Source organism: Tamandua tetradactyla, chromosome 2 (genome assembly GCF_023851605.1).
Source record: "Tamandua tetradactyla isolate mTamTet1 chromosome 2, mTamTet1.pri, whole genome shotgun sequence".
NCBI classification, from domain to species: Eukaryota; Metazoa; Chordata; class Mammalia; order Pilosa; family Myrmecophagidae; genus Tamandua; species Tamandua tetradactyla.
Window position 1 is genome coordinate 170,257,107 of NC_135328.1, and position 15,600 is coordinate 170,272,706.

Sequence of the window (15,600 nt, forward strand, 5' to 3'; positions counted from 1 at the left end):
CAGACTTTGGGGCATGCACGATGTCTCCGTGTCCCTGCATTTCTGATGGCTCCAGGCCTTCGTCTAGAAATGGACATGCTAGGCTGTTTGTACTAGGTGACTGGTCTCCAATTCTCTGTGTCTCACTTCTCCTGATTTTTCAGCCATAACCTTCCCATGTAGTGTAGAAGACCCTCCCAGGTCATTTATACCCTGGAATCACTGTCCTGGTCTTTTTTCTGTCACTTCTCTAGCTGTTCTTTGGAGCAGGAGTGAACTCAACCTATCCAATTATGCCATCTTCCTGGAACCTAAGATTAGCATTTCAACAAATGGTTTTGGGACAACTGGATATCTGGAGAAATAAAATCAAAACCACAATGAGATACCATTTTGTGCCTGCTAGAATGGCAGCTATTAAAAAACAGGAAACTACAAGTGTTGGACAGGATGTGGAAATAGGAATACTTATTCACTGCTCGTGGGTCTTTAGAATGGTATAGCTACTATAGAAGACAGTTTGGTGGTTCCTCAGGAAGTCAAGTACAGAATTGTCATATGATCCGGCAGTTGGACTACTAGGTATATACCCAGAAGAACTAAAGCAGGGACATGAATAAACATTTGCACACCAATGTTCATTCATAGTAGCATTATTCACAATTGCCAAAAGATAGAAGCATTTCCCTAATACCTGGTGATGTTGAACATCTTTTCATGTGCTTTTTAGCCATGTGTGTTTCCTCTTTGGAAAAATGTCTATTCAAGTCTTTCGCCCATTTTTAAATTGGGTTGTTTATCTTTTTACTGTTGAGTTGTAGGATTTCTTTATATAGTCTGGATATTAAACCCTTATTGGATCTGTGGTTATCAAATACTTTTTCTGGTCAGCTGATGAATTGGATAAACAAGATGTGGTATATACATACAGTGGAATATTTTTCAGTGGTAAGAAGGAATGAAGTCCTGATGGATGTGACAGTATGGATGAACCCTGGGGACATTATTTTGAATGAAATAAGCCATACACTAAAAGACAAATATAGTATGATTTCATTGATATGAACTAATTATAATAAGCAAACTCATAGACTCAGAATCTTGAATATTGGTTCTCAGGGAGAATGAATGGGGTTAGAGAAAGGGGAGGTGATGCTTAATTTGTGCAGACTTTCTATTTAGGTTAATTGTAAATGTTTGAAAATGGATTGTGGCAATGGTAGCATATTATTTTGAGTGTAATAGCACTGAATTATATAGGTGAATGTAGTTAAAAGAGAAAACTTTAGGTCATATATGTTGCTAGAATAAAAATTAAAAGAACAAACATAGGACCCGATAACACAGTGGAACCTTGTTGTGGATGATAGATTGTGGATTATACTACAAATATAAATATGTTCCTTCGTGAATTAAAACAAATGTATGACACTATTACAAGGTGTAAATAATAAGGTGGTATGTGGGGAAAAACACACCTAATGTAAACTATTGCCTAATTAATAGTAATATTTTTATACTTTTGAGCAGTTGTAACAAAGGTGTACACTAATGCAAAGTGTCAATATTTGGGGGTATATGGGAACTGTATTTTTTACTGTAAACCTACAACCTCTCTAATTAAAAATTAATAATAATAGCACTAGTTAAAAATAATTATCCTAAGTAAAACAAACCAGACACAAGGTACTACATTTATATGCTTAAAATGTAAATATAAATAAGTTTATAGAGATAGAAGTAGATTAATTGCCAAATAAGGCTATGGAGGGATTGAGAGGTGACTGCTAATGGGTATGGTGTTCTTCTTTTTTGGAGTAATGAAAATGTTCTGAAATTGATTATGGTGGTGAATGAACAACTGTGATTATACTAAAAATTGGTTGGGTAGTGTGGTATGTGAATATATCTGATTAAAATTGCTTTTAAAAAAAACAACATGGGTGGTTCAGTGGTAGAAAATACTTGCCTTCCATGGGAGACCCAGTTCGAGTCCCAGACCATGCACCCAATAAAAGAAAAACACACACACACAAAGGGACTCAAGCAGATGCATGTACACTAGTGTTCATAGCAGCATTATTCACAATAGCCAAAAATAGAAATAACCCAAATGTCCATCTGCTGATGAATAGATAAACAAAATATGGATTTCCATTCAATTCAGTATTGTTCAACCATAGAAAAGAATGAGCCTTGCAAACCGTATGTTTAATGAAATAAGCTGGACACAAAGGGGCATATACTGCATGACTCTACTTATATGACATGTCCAGAATAGGTAAAGCAGACACAGGTTAATGTGTGGATATTGTAAAATCCACTGAAGTGTACACATAATGACAGATTTTATGGCATGTGAATTATACCTCAATTAAAAATAAAGTGAGTATATAATAGTTTCAAGAAAGCTGTACATTGGTTCTTTGGAAAAGGAGCAAAGGGAATATGCAAATAATCAGTTACGGGAATGAAAAAGAGAATATGACTTCTGATCTTGTAGATATTGAAAATGTTAATAGGGTGTTTTGAACAACTTATGCCAGTACATGAAAGAAAATTAGATGTAGTGCATATATCGTTAGAAATAAAATGTATAAAAACTAACACAAGAAGAAATAGTAAAAAGCAGTAATAAAAATAGAAGTAAAAGGAAAACCTTTATAATAATTAAAAATAATCAAGTATCCAGGAATCATTCTAAAAATGATGGATAATGTTAGGTCGGGGGAACAGGGAAAGTCACCATGACTCGAGCTGTGTAAAATGTGCCACCCTTTCTAGACGTCACCTAACCCCCTTGCTTAAAAACCTCCCACACCAGGACCCAGCGGTGAGCTCACAACTCCCTACCTGGAGTTCTGTGAGCTCTGCCCGGGAGCGCAGGAATAAACTCGCTCACTCTGAGGTTTTTTGGTCTGCCTTTTCTCTCTTTCGCCTCCTAAACCTTACAGATAAGACCTCTTTAAGGGGAAAATATTGAAAGTTTATTGAGATATACTAAAGAAGACCAAAAAAAATGAGAATAATACTCTGTGGATTTGAAGCCTTATTATTTTAATGTCAGTTGTCCCCAGTTCATTAAGAGATTTAGTGCTGTCCCAAATATAATCTCAGAAGATATTTTTATTTTTAAATAGACCACCTAATTCTAAAATTTTAAGGAAATGCAAATGACTAAGAGTAGTGAAGATATTTTTGAAGATGAGAAAGAACAAGATGGTAGTACTTGATCTACCAGATATTAAATTTGTTTTGTAATTAGGACAGTGTGGTATTATCACAGGCTGAGCAGAGAGCAGAATGGAATAGAGATCTTAGAAATAGACTAACACATATGTGTACACTTAATTTTTGATAGGTGGTACTATAGAGCAGTGAAGAAACTTTTTTTAATGCAGTACCAAAACAGTTGGGCTTCCATGAGGATAGGAACAAAGTTGGTTTCTATCTAGGTTCCCTATCACAAAACATACACAAAAATTCAATCCCAGGTGGATTATGGACCAAAAGTTAAAGGTACAAATATAAAAGTTTTAGAGATAAGAGTGACCCCAGCATAGGTGAAGAGTCATTAAACAAGACACAAAAAAACACAAAGCATAAAAGAAAATTGATAGTACATTATGTTTATCAAAAGACACCATAAAAAGAATGGGAAAAAAGTATAAAGTGGAAAAATGTATTTGTAACACTATAGCAACAAAGGGCTTGTATGTAGAATATATAAACAATCAGAAAAAATACAGCCTAACAAAAATGATTTGAACAGGTATTACACAAAAGAAGAGATTCAAACTGGTGATAAATATATGAAATATTGGTCAACGTTATGAGTAATCAACAAAATGTAAATTAAAAATATTATGAGATTTAAGTATTTTCCAAAAAACTACAGAACATTTTAAAGTCTGACATATCCAGAGAGAGTGAGATTGTGGAGGAATGGAAGAATTGAAACTGCTAATGCAATTGTAAATTGGCACAGTCATTTTGCAAAAGTTTGGTTTTATCTTGTCATGTTGGACATATGCATGTTTATGCTGTTACCTACTAGTACATACTTCGATAATCTTGTGCACATCTGACCCCCAAGGACACAGATATAAGAATGTTTATGGCAGTACTATTTGTAGGAGGACAAACCTAGAAACAGCCCAAATGTCCATTAGCAGTAGAATGGAAAAATAAATTCATACAGTGAAATTATTATACAGCATGTAGTAAATTAACTACAGACACTTGTAACATCATGGATGAATATTGAAACATAATGTTGAATTAATTAAGTCAGACATAAAATAATACAATGTATTTCCATTTATGTAAATTTTAGAATCACTTAAAAGTATGTTGTCTAGAGCATGCATTCTCAACACAACACTGATATCATCTCCTTTGTAGGCAAAATTAGTTCTTGGGTGGTGAAAAAAATCTTAGCTATTAAAATAGTTTGTGGCCATCTGAAACTTAATTCTACCTGATAAAATTTTTTATTACTTAGTATTTAATTTCTTTTACAATTTTCTTGGGTACATGGAAGTTATATAAAATATAGCTAGATCGATATAAAACTGTAGTGAATAGTTGGCTGTGATTGGAGGACTTTCAGTTAATTGACTGTCCTTGAAGTCACTGTTGAGTGGTGCACATGTCTTTTGGCTGCACCTGGCTGCCTTGCGGATGCTGTTTATGTTTGATCCATGGTGTTTTTGTATATGACTTGGGTTTTAAGAATTAAATAGAAATGGTTTCTGTTTTATTCTAGTCAATAAAAGTTATTCAGCTCATCATTAATTATATCAAGTGCTGAGAAGAAAAAATGTTGACCATCTCTGAATGAATATCTAATAACTAGTTAAAAGTTATCTTCTTATATCAAACAAAAGTTAAAATTTGTTTTCTAAAAATTTCAGGAAATTAATTTTTTTCAAATTTATTACTTTTTCGAATAGCCAAGTTTTGAATGATTTTTAAACATTTGATTGCCTTGCTGTTTCTATTTATGTAATTGAATGATTTCCATATGTAATTTGATACTTAAGTTTATGTAAGTAAATAAATTATATTAAAAATTAGCAAATATAGCAAATATAACTAAAGTTAAATACTAAGAGCTTTTAAAATTTTAATTTTTAAGTTAATCTTATTTAGTCATCTGTAACCCTGCATTGAATAAAATGAATGTTATATATTATAATATTTTCTTATTTCTGGAAGCACAGATATACATAGAATATGTAAACAGTATATTTGTGTTATTAAAATTTCGTGTGGGGGGTTGTCAATTAGGAATAAATGTCTGAAAGGCTCCTAAAGGGCAATAATGGGGGAAAAAAAGGTTGTGAAACTCTGATCTTGAAATACATTCATAGTTGGTAAACTATTAAGAAAAACAGAGAAGTGATTATATTAACATTCAGAATTAACTCTGAGGGTAGGGTAGAGGCTGTGTTTGTGAAGGGTGACCCAGTTGAAGGGTGCTTTTGGGGTATTAGCAACTGTCTATTTCTTAACCTGGCTGGTGGCTACACAAGTGTTTGTTTTATAGTTATGCATTTGTCTGTTTGTTCATGTTTTACATACTCTTATGTGTGTTACATTTCACAATAAAGTGGTTTTAAAGTAGTTTGTAGATTTTAGTTTATAATAGAGAATCAGAATATTTAGATTTTACATAGGTATGATTGTGAATTAAATCTCAAACTTAGTAAAATTTCTTAATTAAAAAAGAGATATTGCTTCATGAAAAACTTTTACTGAACAGAAACAAAAATGTCAGTCTTTTTTCTTTGTTTTCAGGTGGGCCCAGTTCTTCATCCATCCACTAATGATCAGAGATGCAATTGACCGTGAAGTTGAAGCTGTTGATAGTGGTAAGAGAAGTGCTTTATGTGGACCACATTTTTTCTTTCATTGACCCAGTTATTTAAATAGCACACTTATCATTCCATTTTTATTTTGCATGGGCAGGCACTGGGAATCGAACCCGGGTCTCTGGCGTGGCAGGCGAGAATTCTGCCACTGAGCCACCATCACACCGCCCACATTTATCATTCTTTAACACTAGCCTATTTTGTCTTTATTTTGTAAAGGGCTGCATTGAACTGGGTGTGTCATTATTTATTCCTGAAGTCATTAAATATCTCATTCACTGTAGATTTGCAATATGTCAAAAGGATGGTAGATTTTAGTTTCTACAACTTTGGTATTTTGAGGTTTTTACCATAATGAGAAATCTTTTCTAGGACAGGAGCCTAATTCTTCTGTTTATTTATTTTTAAATTTTAAAATATTTTTAATTACCATGTCAACATCATGTCATTAAGGGAGAACAAGATTAAGTCCCATTATAGAGACTAAACTCTACATAAATCCATGTCAAAGTTGTGATACTAAGTTTGAATTTAATTAAGGAGGTAGTGAGTGAATAATAAATGAATGGTGTTCTAGTTTGCTAGCTGCCAGAATGCAAAATAACAAAAACAGAATGGCTTTTAAAAAGGGGAATTTAATAAGTTGTTAGTTTACAGAATGTCCCAATGTAGTTTACAGAATGTAAAACAAGTCAGTAGAAATGTTCAATCTAAGGCATCCAGGGAAAGATACCTTAGTTCAAGAGGCTGATGAAGGTCAGGGATTCTTTCTTATCTGGGAAGACATATGGCAAACATGGCGTCATCTGCTAGCTTTCTCTCCTGGCTTTCTGTTTCATGAAGCTCTCCTGGAGGCATTTTCCTGCTTCATCTCCAAAGGTCACTGGCTGGTGGAGTCTCTGTTTCTTGTGGCTATGTCATTCTGCTCTCAGAATCTCCTACTTTCTCCAAACTTTCCTCTTTTATAGGATTCCAATGAAACAATCAAGACCCACCTAGTATAGGTGGAGACATGTCTCCACCTAATCCAGTTTAACAACCACTCTCGATTGAGTCACATCTCCACGGAGATGATCTAATTAAAGTTTCACGCATACAGTGCTGAATAGGGATTAGAAGAAATGGCTGCCTTTACAAAATGGGATTAAGATTAAAACATGGCTTTTCTAGGGTACATTCATCCCTTCAAACCTTTCAAATGCCTACCTTGTATTCAGTATTACGAATGATTTTCTGATGCTGTGGAAACAGTACTATGTTTGGATTCAATTTTTGCACATGTGCTCCTTCATCTGAGAACTCTGAAGACTGACTGTCCTTAGCCAAGGCTGAATGCTATGGAGAAAGGCATTTATTTGTTGTGTCTTGTTATAACATTGAGTAAAGACTTTCCCAAATAGATGGCATTCCTAAGGTTTCACTACAGAGTGAGTTCTCTTATGTTTTCTAAAGTTAGAATAAGACTTTCTGACATAAATGACATTCATAAGATTTCTTTCCAGTGTGAGTTCTCTCATGTTTTCTCAGGTTAGAGCTTTAAATGAAGGCTTTCCTTTCTGATGGCAGAAACTGTAGATAGCAATCATATGGTTTCTGTCTTGTGTGAATTCTTTCATGTTTTCTCAGGTAAGCACATCAACTGAAGGCCTTACCATATACAAGACATTCATAGAGTTTCTCTCCAGTATGAGTGTTCTCATGTTGTTTGAGGTTAGAATAATAGGTGAAGACTTTACCAGAGAGATAACATTCATAAGGTTTCTCTCCTGTGTGAATTCTCTCATGTTCTTTAAGGGCAGGACATCAAGTGAAGGCTTTTCCACATTGATGGCATTCATATGATTTCTCTCCAGTGTCAATTCTCTCATGATTTCTAAGGCTAGAATAATGAGTGAAGGCTTTCTCACATAGATGACATACATAAGGCTTCTCTCCAGTGTGAATTCTCACATGTATTCTAAGATAAGAACAAAAATTGAAGGCTTTCCCACGTAGATGACACTTATATGTTATCTTTCCAGTGTGAGTTCTCTCATGTTGTCTTAGTTCAGAATATTCAGTAAAGGCTTTCCCACATAGATGATAGTCATAGGATTTCTCTCCAGTGTGAGTTCCATTGTAGTGTGTATGGCCAGAGTTTTGAATAATGGATTTCTCAATTAGATGACATTTTTATGACTTACTTCTAGTGTGAAGATGCTTTTGTGGATTAAAAGATGATTTGTCATTGAGGGCTTTTACAAATAGATTGCTGAAGTAGGTTTTCCTTCCCTGTGACTTAATACATGTTGAGTCACTCTGGAACTGTGAGTACAGTCTTCTGGCAATTTACTACATATAATGCTATTCTTTTGAGTATGAGAATTCTGCTTCAGTGACATGAAGGATAGATATGTCTTTCCTGCAGGGATGATGCATGGATAGCATTTCTTGTTTTTTAAGACTAGTTTTCCTTCCTGAATTCTGTCTTTGAAACAATCCAATTCTCTCTTTCCATAGCTCCTCCCCTTAAACGAGCTTTGAAGCTATATCTGATTTACAGAACTGATATATCACTGAGAGCAGATGACTGATATTCTCTAGCATCACATCTCTGAACCGCTTTCTCTGGGATGTATCCAGCATGGCCCACTCTTCCCGAGTGACTTCTATAATTACATCTTTCAAGTTCACTAACTCTGTGACTGTCTTCTTCTGGATTTACACTTACAACATGATAAACACTTGACTCAAGAAAGGGCTGATGATATTCATTGTTTTTCTGTCAGCTAGGAAGACATATGATGATATCTGCTAGCTTTCTTTCCTGGGGTACACAACAATTTCAGACTGGCAAAGAAGTCATTCGTTGTTTTCCTCCAATCTAGGAGCTCCATTTTCCCTTTCATCTTGGACTCTGACATGGCTCAGCCAGGACTGGTCTGTTCCTCAAACTACTCCAGTGGGTGTGGCCCAAGTACTCCCAGAGCTGTATCAGGAGTCCTAATTCTTAAAGATAATATCGTTTTAAGCTTTCAAAGGTCACATAATCTTTTTGTATGAAGAAGCAAGGCTTTAAGTAATATCCTGATATTTATATCGCTTATTTTTTGTTACCTATGTATGTAGATAGGTGCATTTGTGACTTGTATATCAGTAGTTCTGAAAACAGTTATGACCTATTGATGGATGAAGAAATGAAATCCCTGAACAGGAAATGTATTTAACTCTACTTTGTGATTTTCTTTTATCTTTGGGATTTAAAGAATGAGGACTATAAGGAGTACTGTGTACTTACATAGGGTGAGGCTTTATTATAGAGTTGTGTTACAAATATGCACCATAAAAGCACCACTGGAGATTAATCCTGCTTGATTTGTTTTAGCATTAGAAACATGTAATACTATATTTGAAACATGTAATACTATATTTGAGGGGAGGGAAGTGTGATTTTAATGGCTTGCAGCTACTGAAGAGGTAAGGTCTCTATTTTTGTTCCTGCTTTTGTAATATTTTGCTTCTTGACTTGATTCAGTTTCTAATACTCATAATGACTTACTGCATTCACTAAACTGAGTAAACTAGAGCAGACTACAAAGAATCCTCTCTCTGAAGTGAATAGAACTGTGTTATATTCAGAGAAATGTCACTGGCTTTTGCTTCAATTTATTGTTTAAAAGGATGGAACGATGTCAGGTTCCTCCTGGCTCTAGTAACTCACTGAAATCAAGGACTCTGTTTTCTTTATTTTTGTTGCTTGTTTACCAAGTCTCTGTGTTACTCTAGAACCAGATAAATATTTCTTGAGTGAATGAAAAACCAAAAAGACAGAGGAAAACTATAAGTCCTTTCCACTTTTTGAGGCCTAAGAAGCATTCCCTGTATCTTAAATGCTTCTAAGTATGTTTTTCTTCATACATTTTCTGGAGTGGATCAAAATCTGTGCTTAAAAAAATAGGTCTCTAACTAGATTATCAAGTTTAAGTGAGAATGTCTTTTGTTATTATGCAGAAATTTGTATATACGTATATGTATACAACAGATAGTTGTAGTTTGAGATGAACTTAAACTAAAGGCCCTGCTTTTGCTGTTCTTTTTTCTTGTTTGTTTTTGGTGATAGGAGACCTAGATTTCAATTTGTAATCTGACACAAATGGGTAGGTATATATCCTTCATCACTTAATCTTTTAAATATGAAGGATTTTCCTGAGATCAGGGAGAGGGGGAAGCTGTAACAAGCATCATAAACTATTTTAATATTCATAACTCCAGTTTTCAGAGCTCAATAATCAGGTGTTAATTTTCTTCTATTCAGTTGTGACAGTCTTTCTTCTCTCATACAGGTGTTGTCTCACATGTTTTTAGTTGTTTGCGTGCTTGGGTGGCTTATTTCAAGGAGATGAAAGGGCATTCAACAGCCCTGACACATTCTTCATAATTATAGGGTCATTTTCCTTTCCCTTAATTCTTCCCAACTTACTTATTTAGAAAAGAGATTCTTTCCTGACTTTTTAAATTATTACTTAGTGCTAACTTCCTTATTGACAATTGTTGACAGTTGCCCTACATTGACAATCTGTGCTTGGTCTAATCTTTCAGTGGAGAGGGTATAGACACATTTATTTGCACAGGGCAGACAAGGCTGTTCAGTGCTTTAAAGTTTCTTGAATGCTTTTAATAACAGAAGTCCATGTAGCACATCTACAGGATAGGTTTAAAAACAAGAATACTTTACTGCTAAAAGATTATGTAGAGGAAATAATATTTTTAATGATCAGCACTTTATTTTAGTGAGAATGCTTTCATATAAACGTGTGTTTCAGTGATTGTGATTGAGGATATGGACAAAACCCATAGACAAGTGGCGTAGTGTGGTCTCTAAGCACTCAGGTATTTATGCAGCATCTTTATCAGTTATAAGGAGTCCTAACACTTTTTTGTGGATATGTTTACATGCCTACTCTATTAGTTTCCTATTGCTGCTGTAACAAATTACTGTGCATTTAGTTACTTAAAAAAACATTGTGGGTACGCGGGTGGTTCAGTGGTAGAATGCTTGCCTTTCATGTAGGAGACCTGGGTTTGATTCCTGGGCCATGTGGCAAAAAAAAGAAAAACAACCCCAAAACATCTTGTAGTTCTGGAGGTCAGACGTGTAAAATGTTTCCACAGAGGCTGTGTTCCTTTTAGAGGCTAGAGGGGAGAATCTGTTAGCTTGCAATTTCCAGCTTTTAGAGATCACTTGTATGTCTTGGCTCTAGCCCCTTCCTCCATCCTTAATAGCCAGTAGCAGAGCATCTTCTCCCTTCTTTGATCTTTTCTTCTGTCCATACATCTTCTCTCTGATGTGTTCCTCCTGCTTTCCACTTTGAAGGAGTCTTGTAATTATGTTAGACCCATCTAAATAATCCAGCATAATCTCCCCATCTCAAAGTTCTTAGCATAATCATATCTTCAGAATCCTTATTACCATGCGAGGTAACCTATACTCAGGTTTCAGGGATTAGGACATGAACATCTTTGGGGGACTACTATTCAGTTTATGTATTTACTAATGGAATTGTTTCTTCAATGTTGTAGTCATATCTTAACATTTCTTACAGACTTTCTTTTATTTACTCTGTTGAAGCTATATATTTTTTTCAGTGCCTCATTTTTGATTTATGTTTTATGGCTTGTACTTAAAATATTTTCTTGAATATGCTTACTCTTGCTTCTTTCCGTCTTTATTGTCTCCACTTCAGTTTCCTCTCTTACTGGTATAACAGTAATGACTCCTATTCAGTTTTCATGTCTCTATTCTTACTTTCCTTCAATACATTCTCCACATTTGCAACCAGAATGAACTTACTGGAGTTCAAATCTGATGATGTCACTCCCCTGCTTAAATTTTTTCTATGCCTTACCATTACTCTTATGAAAAAGAATGAAATAACTAGCATTTATGGAGCATTTGTGTACATTATTGCAATTTGTTATCCCCATTGTCCTTATTTGATAAATGATGAAACTGAGGCTTAGAGTGGTTAAGTAAGCAAACCAGAATCCCAGATCAGTCTTTCCCCTAGGTTCCACAATTAGTAACAACTTTATGATAGTCTGTACTCTTAAAAATGTAATATTGCTTCCTAAAGGTCTTATTTGGCCCTTTCAAAAATTGTTCCTTGCTCATCTCTTCAGCCTGATCTTTTGCCTCTGTATTGATTCTGAATTTTGTTCAAACATATTAACATTCTATTTTTCAAAGGCGCGGTATTCTTCCTTTTGTGTTTTTCTCCCTAGAATGCTTTGCACTCTCCCCTTCTTCCTTCCCTTCATTTCCCAAGCAAACCCTTATTTATTCCTCAAATTTCAGTATGAGGCACCTCCTGGGAAACCTCTCTCCCTCACCCCCAACCATCCAAATAAATTCACATGCAAAAAACCCCCCAAAAGTTAGATTACATTCCCTATGTCTGTTAGCACTTAACCACAGTGAACTGTAATTTCCTACTGGATTCTAAGCTCCTTTAATCATTAAACAACTCCTCTGGCCTTCTTGCTACCTTTGAATTCATTCTTAAAGGCTTTGAATTTAAAATATCCGCACTTGCACAGCTCCTCTCTCAGGTATTCTTATGACATAATTCTCACTTCATTTGGATTTCTGCTTAGTTGTCACCTCCTCAGAGAAGCCTTTATGATTCTCTCATCATTCTCTAACTGACAGTATATTTAAAATCTCTTGATTGGTTTGTTTATTGTTTGTCTCTCCTAGTAGATGGTAAACTCCTTGAGAGCAGAGACTTGGTCCTTTTTATTCACATTTCCACATCTCTAACAACTAGTATAGTAGTATCTGATGCATAGTAGGTGTTCAGCAAATATTTGTTGAATGAATGTATCTTATCTCATTTAATCTATATCAGATTCCTATGAGGTAGGTATTATTAACTCTATTTTTTAGTTATAAAAATAGACTCAGGGAGATTAGATAATGTAAGACTGTACAGTTAGTAAGTGGCAGAACTAGGATTCTTTTTTTTTTCTAATTTAATTTATTTTGTATTATCAAACCAAAACAACATACAAACAGAAACATTCTTAACATACAAATATTCCATGTATGGTGTACAGTCAGTGGCTCACAATATCATCACATAGTAGTATGTTCATCACCGTGATCATTTTTTAGAACATTTGTGTCACTCCAGAAAAAGCAATAAAAAGAAAAAACTCAGAAATACCATACTCCTTACCCCTCCCTCTCCTTGACCACTAGCATTTCCATCTGCTTAATAGGTTTTAATCTCTGTTCCCCCTATTTTTTTCTGTACCCTTTACCATTCCCTTTCATTGTTCACTGGTATTTCATTCTATTTTATTTTAACATTTAGAACTAGGATTCTTATTTATTTATTTATTTATTTATTACATGGGCAGGCACCGGGCATCGAACCCAGGTCCTCTGGCATGGCAGGTGAGCATTCTTGCCTGCTGAGCCACCGTGGCCCGCCCAGAACTAGGATTCTTGCCAAGATATTTCTTACTTCAAATCCTTTGTTCTTTTTTCTTTTTAATGTTTTTTATTGTGAAATATAACATATAAAAAAGGCAGCAAATTTCAAAGTGCATTGTAACAAGTAGTTGTAGAACAGATTTCAGAGTTTGCTGTGGGTCACAGTTGCACAATTTTAGGTTTATCCTTCTAGCTGCTCCAAGATAATGGAGACTGAAAGAAATATCAAATAATGATTCAGCAGTCATATTTATTTGAAAATCCTTTCTCCTCTGTCATAACTCTTCCTCCTCCTTTGATCTTTTCCCCAATATTTAGGGGTATTTGGGCTTTGCCCATTCTAACTTTTTCATTATGGAATGGTGTGTTGATAATATGGGATAGAGGGGTGGAACTAATTGATGTTCTTGGAGAGGCTGTCCCCTTTAGATTTTAGGACTTATCTGGCCTAGGAACCTATCTGGAGGTTTTATATTTCTGGAAAGTAATCTTAGTGAGTGAAACTTTTGTAGAATCTCAAATATCACCCTAGGCATTCTTTAGGGTTGACAGGAATGGTTATGGTTGGGGGTTTGGCAAACCATGGTAATTAGTAATATCTAGCCAAAGCTAGCATAAGAGTTGCTTCCAGAATAGCCTTTCGACTCTTTCTGAAATAAACTCTCCTAGTCACTGATACCTTATTTTGTTATATATTTTTTCCCCATTTTGATCAGGAAATCTTTGTAGATACTATGGTGCCAGGGCCAGGCTCATCCCTGGGAGTCATGCTCATCCCTGGGAGTCATGCTCCACATTGCCCGGGAGATTTTTGCCCCTGATGTCATGTCCCAATAATGGGGAGGGTAATGATTTTACTTGCAGAGTTGGGCTTAGAGAGAGAGAGGCCACATCTATGCAACAAAAGAGGTTCTCTGTAAGTAACTCTTAGGTAAAACTATAGGTAGCCTTAGCTTCTCCACTACAGAAATAGGCTTCACAAGAGCAAGTCTCAAGATCAAGGGCTTTAGGCTATTGATATGGTCCCTAATGCGTGAGACAGTATCAGGAGTTTCTTTGGTGGTAAAATTTAATAGTTCCATATTTTTTCTCCCATCCCTGAAGGGACTTTGCCAGTAATTTTTAATTACCTTCTCAGCATACTCTGGGATATATCGAGCTGTTACATTAAGCTATACAGAAGTAAAGCCCTCATTCCCATTCTGTGCTCCATGTGTTTGGGTTGTTTAAATGAGCTATCCAGACAGGTTGAGTTAGATTATGTGCTACAGAAAATTTAGGTTTTGGACAACCTAAACCTCTCTTCCTTTCATCTTATACAGTAGGTGAAGTTCCAAAATACTGACAATGTCATCCTTTCCCCTATATTCTAATTTACCTTGGTCCCGATCCAGTAAGCTTTGTTCTTATCTGTAATTGAAGCCAGATCTCTTTTCGAAATCCCTGTTCTTAACCATCATACTTTATTACCAACATAGTTGGCTTTGGAGGAAATTTTAATAATGTATATGATAATTTGATTTAACATTTATTAGTACTTTCATCAATAAAGTCTTCAATATAGCATCCTACAGCTGAAATCTTCAGATCATCAACTACCTTTTTTATTAGAAAGAAAAGGGAAAATCATTAGAAAGGTGAATTGACTTATTCCAAATTATGAAATGTAAGTTATAGAGACAGATCATTTTGTCCCCACCTCAGTCTTATAACATGATCATGAAGTTGATTTTTGTACCTTCTTTGGTTTCAGTTCTGTATGCTTGAATTTCCAGATAATAAACCAAATACTGAATTTCATTTTATTAAAGTGTTTCTTTAAAATTGACAGAGTATCAACTTGCAAGACCTTCTGATGCAAACAGAAAAGAAATGTTGTTTGGAAGCCTTGCTAGACCTGGACATCCAATGGGGAAATTTTTTTGGGGTAAGATACTACATACTTCATTTATTTAATACTTTCTAGCTAAAAATTAAAAATAAGAAAAGTTTATAAAAGAGTGGAAAATTATTGAGGTAGGGTAACTAAGCTTTAGTTTCTCAATAGGTTTTCAGATAGACAATAATTAATGCTTAGATTTGGTTCTCTAACATTGGGTTCCTAAAAAGCTGAGAATAGTACCTATCGTTTTATGAATGCTTTCTGGGTGCCAGATACTATACTAATAAATACATGATTTATCTGATTTGATCATCACAGCAACCTTATGAAATAGATAAACCATTATTAACTCCATATAAAGATAAAGAAACTCAGAGAAGTTATCT

At 34.9% G+C, this 15,600-nt stretch overlaps 1 protein-coding gene across 6 annotated transcripts in view; it reads left to right on the forward strand.

Annotated features, from left to right (window-relative positions):
• Window positions 1-15,600, forward strand: part of NRDC (nardilysin convertase) — a 182,988-nt gene that overhangs the window by 73,562 nt on the left and 93,826 nt on the right. For all 6 annotated transcript variants that reach the window (XM_077149676.1, XM_077149677.1, XM_077149674.1 and 3 more), the window contains 2 exons: window positions 5,782-5,855; window positions 15,164-15,259. In XM_077149676.1, coding sequence (XP_077005791.1) covers window positions 5,782-5,855; window positions 15,164-15,259 — 170 coding nt within the window. The remainder of the gene's footprint in view (window positions 1-5,781; window positions 5,856-15,163; window positions 15,260-15,600) is intronic.